This window comes from Daktulosphaira vitifoliae, unplaced genomic scaffold (genome assembly GCF_025091365.1).
Source record: "Daktulosphaira vitifoliae isolate Bord-2020 unplaced genomic scaffold, ASM2509136v1 Scaffold_1, whole genome shotgun sequence".
Classification (NCBI taxonomy): domain Eukaryota; kingdom Metazoa; phylum Arthropoda; class Insecta; order Hemiptera; family Phylloxeridae; genus Daktulosphaira; species Daktulosphaira vitifoliae.
Genome location: NW_026099572.1, coordinates 20,382,527 through 20,396,214, shown reverse-complemented (window position 1 = coordinate 20,396,214; position 13,688 = coordinate 20,382,527). Strand labels below are relative to the sequence as shown.

Sequence of the window (13,688 nt, the reverse complement as noted above, 5' to 3'; positions counted from 1 at the left end):
TCGATTTTATAATTTACATTTTTTACTTTAAAGTGCTATAACTTTTTAAAAAATGTATGGATCAATACAATTTTTTCATGAGAAGTAGTATTTATATACATCTTTCATTGGATATACTTTTTTTTTAAATCAGACTATTTTCCTATATATGGGGGGGCTTCAAATATAAAAAATGCATATAGAAAGTAGAACTTTTTCAACTTAACTTTTGTAAGTGTTCCGGAAGGTCGGACACTTTTATATATATCTTAAATTAAAGCTAATGTAATATACTTTAATTTGAAAAAAAAAAATTTGACCTCTGGACTTGTCTTCACGGCGAAAATGGCTACCGAATGCTATTTTCGTGTGAAAATTCTCGATTTTATTATTTATATTATATTTAACTTTATAATGCTATAACTTATTGAAAAGTTTATGGATCCACACAATTTTTTTATGAGAAATAATATTTTTTAATAAACCCTTTTTCATTCGACATACTTTATCTTTATCGAGATATTAATAAGGAACCAGCAGATCAAGTAGCTTTTGGAATAAAACACCAATTTTTTTAAAATTAAACACTATCTAAAGATTTGCATCGAAGCGTTTATTTTTGATAGTGATTTTAATCACTGTCAGATATCATTTACTTGATCCAACTATGCCGCGACCCCCCTGTGCTGGGTTTTTTTAACTTTATATTACTATAACTTTTTGAAAAATGTTTGGATTAATACACAAATCTTTGTTACTAAATACATAATATATATACCTTTCATCCGACATACTTTTTTTGTAAATCTTGATAAATTGACTTAAAAGAGGTAGTTTAAATTTTTAAAAATACGAGTAAAAAGTAGAACTTTTTTCACATAACTTTTGAAAATATTCCGGAAATAGTCTGAGCTTTAAATATATGTCAAATTACTGCTTATTATAATAATTTAAAAGAATAAATTTGTCCCGAAACCTTATCTTCTATGAGAAAATGGCCATCCGAATTTAACTAAAAATGTAGTTTTTATGTAAAAATCACTGTTTATCATGAAAATTTTCAAACTTCCTACAGGAAGCATTCAAAATAACAATTTTTCACACAAGTTAAACTTTTTCAACTCAATTTTTGAAAATTTTCGGGAAATATTGACATTTCAATTTTAATTTCATTTTAAGTTGAATGTTAATTTATTAGATTACTTAAGTTATTTTAATTAATGCAAATTTAATTGCTCTTTTTCATATAATTACACAGTAATAAACACATCATTATTTACTAAGTTCTATTTTAAGTAATGCATTTTAAAATATACGTAAATAAATTGAAAGATAAATAAAAAAAATGTACAATTGGCATAACAGTATCTTCATAAATCATTTATATTCCTACTTAAAATAAATAACCAAAAAACAATTACATAATGACATTGAACTATACGTGGATCTCAGTACAAAATTTTGTGTTAGTGTCCATTGGTTTTAAAATTATCAAAATATTATATTATTTATTTATGATTTTTTTTGTGCAAAATATGAATTTATTAAATTGTTATTTTGCATTAATCGTTATTTCAATTCAGTCACTATCATCAAATTTTGTGGTATCCAAATTAATCTCATATGAAAAAATTGAAACTCTTAAAAAAGTACTTGTGAATGTGGATTTATGGAAGCAATTCAAGAACGTAGCTGTTAAAGATAAAAAATGCTATAACAAGAAAAAGTTCAAAGTTAATAACATCTTTGATGATATAGACAACGGAAATATTACTGATCAGAATAATATAAAAAAGCCTGGTGAAGTAAGTTCGTTAAAATCTTTGCATGTTAATTCAAGCAATTATGAAGAAAAGGTAAACTTAATTTTTAAATTCGTAAGGTGTAAGTGTTGGGGACATATTAAGTCGTTTAATCGACTTTTGTCATACATGACTAGTGGTTATGATATGATCTGCAATGAAGAAATAAATACACAAGAAAAAACAATGACCTTAAAAATAAAGAGTTTGCTTCTTACAAGAATTCAGGAATATAAAGAATTAGTACGTGTACTTTATGATTATGCATGTTTTTTTAAAAGTTTACTTCCTGAAGGTAAAGATAAAGTAAGTGATACTGACCCATTTTTTTCGAAACTATTGTCCATAATGAATATGTCATTACCTGAAGGTGATTATTTTGCAAATGATTTTAATGAAATATTAAAAAAATCATGTACAGATATTAAAAGTTATTCAGGGTATTTGTGTGCTTATTCAAAAAATATTCCTCACAAGGATTCATATATAAAAAAATTCAAACAAAAGTTGGCTAATGTAAAATATAAGGAAAGCTTTGCAGAATATATGAGTAGTCAATTACATTTAGTTGCAAAAGAAATTTATGATTCGTTTTCACAGTTGCCATTAATTGAAAAATTAGAATAATACATAAAATTGAATTATCAATTATTAATATTTATTAAACATATATAAAAATAAAATATTCCAAATAAAGTTTTTATAATAGTAGTTATTTTAAGTGTAATCGAGTGACTTATATTAATAAATTACCCTGTAAATTCAACACTTAAATTTTTTAAATTATATTATATTTTAATATTTAAAAAAAATATAATTATTTCATTATTATTAGTTATATAATAAAATTTTTGGAAATCTTTTTATTTATGTATATTAACCAAAAACTGACAGATTTCTTGAAAGTATAAATTTTATTAATCACAATAGATAAAGACTTATATAATAAAAATTATAAATTATTTGTGCTTATCGCTATATTGTCATTTCAAAAGATATATTAATATATATAATCTAGTTATAATATTAAAGTATTAAAATTGTTAGCTCATTTGTACATTTTTAAGTATTAAACTAAATATATTATTTAATAAATATTTGTTCTCTAGTTATTATAGTAGTTATTCTTACATTGATTTTGTTTTTCAGATATAATTTCTTATACTGTATGTTATTTGACTTACAAATATGGTTAAAAAAATTAAGGTGCAAAATTATAGCATTTTTGTATGTAAAAAAGATTTATATCAATATGACCGACATTTTGCATTGATGATAAAAGTATAACTATTTTAGTAGGTTTTGGTTTATAAGAAATTATGGTAAATGTTTTTGAAATCCAAATATGGTATTATTCGTCTCACGGTATTTTGAACACTGCGAAAGAAAACTTTCTGTAATTTTTTTTAATTTTTCTGAACCAACCAATTTAATATTGTTTTTCAATTGCCAATAGAATACTAAAAAAAAGATATTCTTAGTTAAATTTTCTAAATTCTAATTCATTAGTGCCGTAACTACGTCATTTGGAGAGTTAAAAAAATTATAATTGCCACTTAGTTTTTTGCACAATTTACTTTTAGGTGCACTTATATATCAATTTCTCATCAACCAGTACAAATATTTTTACATTGTATACTACAGATTTATTTGGTAAATATACTCTTAATGAGTATCAACCTCTGAAATTGAATAATTACTCGTCAATCATCATGTATTCTGAAGACAAGAAAAATTTTTAATGATTTTCAACAAATAACTCAAAAAGTTCTCTTATGGAAGCTGATTTATCAAGTTTAAGTCAATTAATAAGATCATCCATACTATGCAACATATTGCAGTAGAAATCAAAAAATGTTTTCATTCATATTAATATGAACATTTTTATTACAAAACCATCCTGATCCCAATGATCTTCGAGATTTTGTCGTACTAATTGGCTGACACCTGCTAACATCAATGGACCACTTTAGCGCACAATTTTACTTTATGTCGTTTAATTGACATCTCTTCCTTTCAATACTCCCAGTAATAGTTAGTAAATATATATTTTAGTACAACGAGTAAATATACGGGTAATCACAAAATAATCCATAGTATCTGATTTATTTTTAGCCATTGATTTGCATCCGGGTAAATGTAATATAATTTGATAACGCGTACGCTCGGTACTAGGAAGCTTATTTTTAGCCATTTAGTTTTCTTATCTTTTTTAAAATAAAATTTGGTTCTTGATAAATCACTATCAATATCGGGAACGTCTTCAGTTTCTGAAATGCGTTGTCAACTACACCCAAAGAAAAACCTCAATCAAAATTGAAAGAGAAATTTTATCAAGGGTTTATGATAATGTTTTATTAATACGAACAAAATAACTATTCTTATAAATAATTATTGTTCAAGACAAGAAAAAAAAATATCATATTGATAAATATATCATTGATTCAATAGTAATGATATATTTATCAAATTGAACAATGAATTTATTATATAGATCGAGGTTTTTCTCTGGGTGTATCATTTATAGTATTTTCAATGTAATCGTATATTTCACTAAAGTTATTTTAAACTAGGCTAATCATAAATAAATAAATAACATTTAAGTTATGACATAGATAAAAACAATGAGGTACAATAGTCACCACCAGACTAATGAACGATGTTACACATTAATCTTATAAACATTGCTTATAAAATCTATGGTTAACCAGAAGTATACCTTAGGTGGTCATAAGATCAATTTTCGATATTTAAATAATTAAATATCCGAACTTATTATTTTTAAATATTTGGTTCACTGATTAAAAGATAATAAGAAATAAGTTTTTATAGTAGTTTAAAAATGTAACAGTTATTTAAAAATTAAATTACAGAAAATATTCCCTATATAAAAAGTTGTTAAAGATATCAGAATATGTTGTATCATTGTAAAGTATTAAAAACGTCAAGGATACCGGTCCTAAAGTTATTATTGGCCAGTTATCTTTTCAATTAGATCAGTTAACTATTTACTAAGCTATTTAAGTTTGTATGTTGCCAATCGGAAAAATAAAGATGACCGCTATATATTGCAAAGCATTATTCTAAAAAGTAATTAATAGTTGATAAATCAAAACATAATAAATTTTAAAAAAATTGATTTTTTTCAATATTTTATTTACTTTGTGAGTAATTGAGTTGTTTACGATAAATCGACCACCTGTATATTATTCAAATCAAATACTTGTCGAAATTTTTATTGTTACAATAGTTGAAAAATTACTTATTTTTAATTATCTTATATTTACTTTATTACGGTACTAAATATGTTTAAAACTCAAATTATGCAAATTCACAATAAACTTTAAAAATATCCTAAAAAATGCTACGTAAGAGTTTGTATTTAGCCTATTTATTTCCAGAAACAAATATATAGCTTAAGATAACCTTGAAAATGAACAATTAGTCCCGTCACTTAGACTTTTAAGTGCAAATATCAACCACAATTAAAATATAAGTCATTTTTATTTTAATATTCTCAATTTTATATTTTTAATGATTAAACTTTTATAAATGATCAATAATATTTTTTTTATAAATATATCATACATGTCCCTTTTATACGCAATATTTTTTTTTTATCTGGCCATATTCTTTTGTATAGGGGTTTTAAATTGAATTATACATATAAAAAGTAGAAAATTATCAACTTAACTGTTAAATTTACTCCAACAATATTGTATTCTATAAACATACAGGTTATNATCTATACTGGACCCAACTATGCAACATCCCCACTATGCCGCGACCCCACTGTGCTGGGTTTTTTTTATATATCATCTGCCTTTTTTTCGTTAACTTTTTTTTTCATAAAAATATACATGTTGACATTTAATTTATTTTTATAAAATAATGAATGTCTAATTAATTTTATTTGTTAATTTATCCATAATTTATCCACACTTGTTATACAATAAACTAAAAAAATTTATTTTAGAACATAAAAACCACCTGAGAACATAATCCATCATAATATAATAGTAAATATTATTTACTATTTGTGATGGTGTCACGTTTTCATAATCGTGAGAATTATTTTAATAAAATACAGACAGCACATCCGCTGCCTGAGACTGATGAATTAACAAATAATATTTATTGCCAAATCGGCAATAAGTGTAATTATTATAAAAACCCAATAGACCTGACCATCGTGGTCAGTCGACTCCAGTGCCTTGTGTCATTCATCAGTCTCAGTACTCGGTTGTCGCTGTCCGGCTTACTGTTTAAAGTAAAGTCTTTGTTTATTCCTTTTCTAACCTATATACTCTTTTCCTCGACATTTCAGAGTATTTGTGTCTTGCACTTCGTCTGCACCTCATACCTAGGTGTTACTCTTATTCTCCCTTCCTATAACAACAGCCTTTCGACACCCACAGCTAACCCGGAGTGTCAGCCGAGCACGGTGACTGCTGTACGACAACACGCACGTGAATACCTAGACAGCAGGCACCACCTCCTCATATTCATCTTCGTACACACAGTTACACTTTCATTTACTTTTTACTGTGTTACGACATATTGAAATGACTTATTTAAATATAGTTATTCAAAAAATTTTTATCCTGAAATAAGAAACCTACACAAAAGAAATATGTTGATTAATTTTTGCGATATTTTAACTTTATTACATAAATAAAGTTTAAAAACATAAGTTAAATAAATAAATAAATAAATAAAATAAGTTTAAATAAAATTTAAATAATATTTAAATTTGATTATAAAAAAATTTAATTCAATTTATTTTCTATCATATTGTAAAATTAAAAATAGGGGTTTCCATTTAAGAAAATTATAAATAAGATTTTTTTGTTTGGATGGACAAAAAAAATATTTAACTATATATTTTGTAAAATTGTTTGAACCTGATACTTTTTTAGCTTAGATGCAAAGCTGAGAAGGTATTATCAGTTAATCAGTACTAGCGTACTATTAGCGTTTATCAGTACTAGTAGTATATAATACATAAATATACACATATACTACACAATTTTTTATACTTAAGTTTAAATTTTACTATTGTTAAACTAAACATAAATAAAAATATTACTAATTAATAAATTTAAATTATTGTTTAATTAATCTATAACATGTATTTTAGTATTATTTATTGTCATCAGGCGCGTAAATATGGTAGTGGGTAAAGGTGGTAATTACCCCCCGCCAGAAATGATCATTACGTTTAAAAAAATAGTGTTTGAGTTTATTATCTTAATTTTAATCACGTGCTTATACTTTTTCTCAGTGAAAGCTCTATATTTGCGGTCAAAAAATGCGACTTGATTCCTATATTTGCGGCAAAATCTTTCATCGACAAATCCCATCGGTACATTGGTGAAAAATAAACGTTAAATATTGCAATTATGTAAGAGTTATAAAATGATAACACCGACAGAAGCTGCCATCATCCTGTTTGATAATGCCGATCGCAAAAAAGAAACAGAATGAAAGCAACCTTATTACTGAACGCATAAAGTTTATTTTCGAATTCTGATATTAGACGACTGAACTAGTTGCTCTACGCCGCGCCGTTCTATATTCTTTTATTATTTCGTGTAAAACTAGTAGTATTTCAGTTATAAAATAAATATAAAGTATAAAAATTATTCAGTTCGAGTATTTTGCTATATATTTTTCTGTGGTTTTTAAAGAGACAAATTCTAATTATATGTATACAAAATGAGTAAGCGACCGGGACAAAAAACTCTCGACTCGTTTTTCACAAAAAAGCCGAGAACAGATTTGCCTGTGATGAAGAAACTTTAGAAGTTTTAAATGAACCAACAACATCGTCAACATCTACTCTTCCGGTTCCGAGAAATAAACAGCTACCAGACGACTCTTCTGAAATTGAAAATTCTTCCGAAATTTTGAACAGACTATCGACCGATGATAATGTCGGTCATTATTTGAGTAAAAAATTGAGTGACTTAAAGAAATACAATATTTTAAAAAGTGCTTTTGTCCCCAACAAACAATTTTCGTACCCGTACTCCATTCACGTTAAAAATCAAAAAGAAGTAAAGTGATTTTTATCATCAAAACATTACAACAGCTTTGAATAGCTCACTTATTCAAAAGCTCTGAACGGTTTATTTTGTAAATATTGTGTATTTTTTGCTCGAAAAGGTGGAGTGAATAAATCTTCCACATTGAACAAATTAGTGAGTGCACTACTAAATAAATACTCCAAATTGCTTGGTAAAGACGGTGACTTAATTAACATGACAGTGAGACTTACCATAAGGATGCGTTGTTTTTGGCAAAATCTATCATGAGCAATTTGGAGCAACCTGAGGATCAAATTGTGAACATTTAAGATGCGCAGATTTCAATAACGATAGCGAAAAATAGACTTAAGATTAAAGCTATTGTATCAAGTATATTTTTTTTATCTCGACAAAATATAGCTCTTCGTGGCCATAGAGTTACCTCAGAGATCACAGAAATGTCGACCTCCATTAAGTCCATAGTAACTTTAGCTTCCAAGAAATTTTCAAAGAAGTGGAAGATATTTATAGATACTTCAACATTGACATTCGGAAACCGAGAAAAATTAGTACATTGTCCAAACATGGATGCGAAGAATACTGAGTACTATTTTAAGAAAAGTATTTTTATTTCTCTTTTGGACAATGTGATTTAGGACATGCGATTTAGGTTTACAGTTGAACTATTTTCTATATTGAACGTTAGCTATTTTTTACCCGTTATATTTTTGAAAAATGATAATTTGAAAACTGGATTTGAAAATTTGATGGATTTGTTTAGCAAATTTTCACATGAAAGTTCTAGTGTTATGCATGATAGGTTATCGGCCGAACTTAATATGTGTCAAAATGATTGGCAGCAATCTAACATGATTGAAATTCCCGAAACAGCACTGGAAACACTTAGAATGTGCGACAAAGACATGTTCCCCTATATTCATATGAGGCTACAAATAGTGAGCACAATTCCAATTAGTGTGACAAGCTCAGAAAGGAGCTTTTCGGCTCTTCATAGACTGAAGACTTGGCTACTATCTACCATGAGCTAGGATCGTTTGATGGGTCTTGCGTTGATGCATGTGCACAGGACACATAAAATCAGTAGTTAGTAGATTTTCTGCAACAAAAAATAGAAGACTTTTACTGCAATAAGTGCAATAATATTATAATTCATTTTTATCTTAAAAAATGCGTTTGGTTTTTTGTTTTTCATTCATTTTTATAGTTTATACTATATTTATTCTTTGTTTAGTTTTTGATATTATTTCATATTTTCATCTTCTTTAGAAGTCATAAATAAATAGAAGTCATTAATAAGTATATAAATATACTTAATAAAGGTACCATAATATTTATAAAAATATATTCCTTATTTTTACCTTTGAAATAAACTTCGTACTGAAAATCATTCGTTTTTATATTCATAAACCCCTCGCATGTATAAAAATAACAACTTTTAATATGAATATTTTTCTAACAATGAACTGTACCCCTCCCAGACAAAAAACCTATATTAGCGCCTGATTGTCATAAGTAAACATAATTATTCATAATGGTTACTGACTAGTTTTTATTATGAGTAATGAAACAAACCAGAGTTATAATTACAAATAAAACAAATACAAATTATGTATGATAAAATTATTTGTAATTATTAACCGTTTTTTTTTAAATAAAATAGTGTTGGGAATTTTCGTTTTTTCCGACTTTACTTGTAAATAAAAATTTCTTACACTAACCTTTTTATAATTAAGTATCTTTTCGCAATTTGTCTTTTAGCGGGACTTCTGTATTATTCTTTTTTAAAGCTGCTCTAAATTTCTAGCCACCTTAGTTTTTTTGCACATTTTGCACATTTGGTTAGCGCAGCATTGTATATATATAAGGTTTTGACAGAAAGCATAAAGTACTTGTATAATATTACACTTAATTTATGCAGTGTGTAGGTAGATAAGTACTAAGTTCCCGACCGTCCAGTTATTGATAAGGAACCTGACTTTCCGAGTATTGACGACTTATCTTCTATATGAAAATGGTTGCCGTAGATAAAAAACAAGCAATTTGATGTTAAAATTTACGATTTCAAATTTTATTTTTTTAACTTTAAATTACTATAACTTTTTGAAAAATTAATGGATTAATACACAAATCTTTGTTACTAAATACATAATATATATACCTTTCATCCGACAATTTTTTTTTCACGTAACTTTTGAAAATGTTCCAGAAATAGTCTGAGCTTTAAATATATGTCAAATTAATGCTTATTACAATAATAATTTAAAAAAAAAAATTTTTCCAGATCTTCTATGAGAATTTAACGAAAAATGTAGTTTTTTTGTAAAAATCACTATTTAACATGAAAATTTCATGTTTAATAATAAATATTTACAAAATATGTAATATTTATAACTTAAAACTGCAATAATTTTTTGAAAAATAACCAAATTAAAAAATTTTTTTTTATTGAAACTTTCGATATTTTTCTTTTATTTGATATAAATTTTTTAAAAATCTAGTGCTTGACCTTCCCACAGGGGGCATTCAAAATAACAATTTTTTCACACAAGTTAAACTTTTTAAACTCAATTTTTGAAAATTTTCCGGAAATATTGACACTTCAATTTTACTTTTATTTTAAGTTGAATGTTAATTTATTACATTACTTAAGTTATTTTAGTTAATGAAAATTCCTAATTAATTGCATTTTTACATATAATTACACAATAATAAACACATCATTATTTACTAAGTTCTATTTTAAGTAACGTATTTTAAAATATAAGTAAATAAATTGAAATATAAATGAAAATAAATGTACAATTGGCATAACAGTATCTTCATAAATTATTTATATTCCTACTTAAAATAAATAACAAAAAAACAATTAAATAATGACATTGAACTATACGTGGATCTCAGTACAAAATTTTTGTGTTAGTGTCCCTTGATTTTAAAATTATCAAAATTTTATATTATTTATTTATAATTTTTTTGTGCAAATTATGAATTTATTAAATTGTTATTTTGCATTAATCGTTATTTTAATTCAATCACTATCATCAAATTTTGTGGTATCCAAATTAATCTCATATGAAAAAATTGAAACTCTTAAAAAAGTACTTGTGAATGTGGATATATGGAATCAATTCAAGAACATAGCTGTTAGAGATAAAAAATGCGAAAACAAGAAAAAATACAAATTTAATAACATCTTTGATGATATAGACAACGGAAATATTACAGATCAGAATAATGTAAAAAAGCCTGGTGAAGTACGATCGTCAAAATCTTTGCTTGTTAATTCAAGCAATTATGAAGAAAAGGTAAAAGTAATTTTTAAATTCGTAAGATGTAAGTGTTGTGGACATATTAAGTGGTTTAATCGACTTTTGCTATACATGACAAGTGAATATGATAGGATCTGCAATGAAGAAATAAATACACAAGAAAAAACAATGACCTTAAAAATAAAGAGTTTGCTTCTTACAAGAATCCAGGAATATAAAGAATTAGTACAAGTACTTTATGATTATGCATGTTTTTTTAAAAGTTTATTTCTTGAAGGTAAAGATAAAGTAAGTGATACTGACTCTTTTTTTTCGAAACTATTGCCCATAATGAATATGCCATTACCTGAAGGTGATTATTTTGCAAATGATTTTAATGAAATATTAAAAAAATCATTTACAGCTATTGTTAATCATTCAAGGAATTTGTGTGCTTATTCAAACGAAATTCCTCACAAGAATTCATATAACAAAAATTACAATCGAAAGTTGGCTAATAAAAAATATAAGGAAAGCTTTGCAGAATATATGAGTTGTCAATTACATTTAGTTGCAATAGAAATTTATGATTCGATTTCACAGTTGCCATTAAATGAAAAATTAGAATAATACATAAGATTGAATTATCAATTATTAATATTTATAAAACATGTATAAAAATTAAAAATGCCAAATTAATCTTTTATAATAGTAGTTATTTTAAGAGTAATCGAGAGATCTATATTAATAAATTACCCCGTAAATACAACACTTAAATTTTTTAAATTTTATTATATTCTAATATTTAAAAAATATATAATTATTTTATTATTATTAGTTATATAAAAATTTTTTTGGAAATATTTTTATTTATGTATTTTAACCAAAAACTGACAGGTATTTTTTAAAAATACAAATTTTATTAGTCATACTAGATATAGACTGATTTAATAAAAATTATAAATTATTTATGCTTAAATATGGCTATATTGTTATTTCAATAGCTATATAAATACATATATGAGAAACATCAGTCATTGATTCAAACTATAATAGATTTTCCACCAGTTATTGATATTCCACTCGAAACAAAGTTTGAGATAGCACGTGAATCTCAAAAGAGCAACGTCATGACCGCATAGGTCCACACACTACTTTTAATATCGGAGATACTGTGTTGGTGCGATCACACAAATTAAGTTCAGGTGCTGACAAAATAATCATTAAATTTTTTATGTTATATTATGGTCCATATATTATTGTACACGTCAAAAATACTAATTCATATGTCCTTCAAGATCCTGATAATGGGAAGATTAAGGGAACATAAAATATTTTTGCGGAAGTACAGAGATCCTATGCAATAAGTCTGCACTAATCTTATATTTTTTTTTTTGTCTTTTCTTTTGAATTTCATTTTTGTCAGTTCAATCTCTTGAGAAGTTTTGTCGTTTTACGTCAAATCTTCTCAGGGGGTATCTGTAACGTGACAAAATTTGAATTTTTATGGTATAGATAGATTTACTGTTTTGCTTTGCTAATGGGCGCGCGTACGATATATCCGGCCGTGTAATCAGAAAACTGTATTGTTGCTGTCAAGGTGAACGCTCTACACACAATATTCTTTATCAGTTTAATAATCGTTCCCTATATGACACATACACTGGCCACCACTTTCAATACCTGTATAATTTTAATATTGTTAATATACTTATCTTTTTTATATTTTGTAAATTGTTAAGCCGTTACACTCTCCCAAAGGTAATCGTCGTCGTCGTTGTGTCTCGCCCGTTGTGTCTCGCCCGTTGTGTAACAAAAATTGTTTTTCTCTTCCCTTTGAACCGCCGTTGTGGTATTTTGTTGCTGTGTGCGTACAGCTAATATTAATTTTTTTTTTCGTGTGTCGTTGTGAAAAATCATATACTAATTTTTGTAAGGCGTCGGCCATTTTCTGGGGCCGAGATCCCCATCTTCGGATGAGTCCCATCCGGGACTGGGTATCGTATTGTTTTTATGTAATGTAATGTTATGTGTTGAGCCTTTTCTGTTTTAAATTTATTTTTTTTATGAAATGTATATAAACTTTATCTAGTATTGATATTTAAAGGTTATTGGTCAGTGGTGAGTCATGTATATTTAATACATATAAATATATATATATTATTCCCGCAGTGCCCAAGTACGGTCCGGCCGGCCAGATTACAAAAATTATCCGCCGCGTTTGGAGTACACGGACTTGTTCCGATGCGGAAGACACTTCACGTGTAATGTTTAAAAGTTGTAGGTTAAATTTTTTTTTTTCTCTTAATAATTTTTTTTTCTCTTAATAATTTTTTTTTCTCTCTCTTTTCCATTCATTTTTAGAGTGGATTTTGCCTTCGGGTATTATCCACTATTAACTTAACTGTAATAATTTAATAAATTCCCCTTAATTTTCTTAATCAACAAAAATCTTTTTATTCCGTGAATATCTTCAATATTCACGTGTATCTTATTTTTTTTCTTTTAAATAATTCTCTCTAGTTTTAAGGTAACTGTCTTCGACATACTAAAGTATGTCCACCACTGGTGACATCAAACAAACATATCTTGTTATATTTACAAGGTAC

The 13,688-nt window shown here is 26.3% G+C and overlaps 2 protein-coding genes across 3 annotated transcripts in view; both read left to right on the top strand.

Annotated features, from left to right (window-relative positions):
- Nucleotides 1-13,688, top strand: part of LOC126893597 (uncharacterized) — a 93,244-nt gene that overhangs the window by 45,842 nt on the left and 33,714 nt on the right. The window lies entirely within an intron of this gene.
- LOC126893598 (uncharacterized) lies at nt 1,376-11,836 on the top strand. 2 transcript variants are annotated; one of them, XM_050663962.1, is made up of 2 exons: nt 1,376-1,861; nt 11,163-11,836. In XM_050663962.1, exons 1-2 carry the CDS (start codon nt 1,404-1,406, stop codon nt 11,707-11,709), a joined length of 1,005 nt encoding a protein of 334 aa, XP_050519919.1. In that variant the 5' UTR covers nt 1,376-1,403; the 3' UTR covers nt 11,710-11,836. The 2 variants fall into 2 exon arrangements, with proteins under 2 accessions (XP_050519919.1, XP_050519920.1); XM_050663963.1 differs by having other exon boundaries at nt 1,376-2,076; nt 11,378-11,836.

What these genes read in the sequence shown, in the direction of transcription:
- LOC126893598 (XM_050663962.1), top strand. Translation starts at nt 1,404, where the DNA reads ATGACATTGAACTATACGTGGATCTCAGTACAAAATTTTGTGTTAGTG. An exon ending in TTAATTTTTAAATTCGTAAG is followed by an intron (nt 1,862 to 11,162) that starts GTGTAAGTGTTG and finishes TAAATTCGTAAG; the next exon opens with ATGTAAGTGTTGTGGACATA.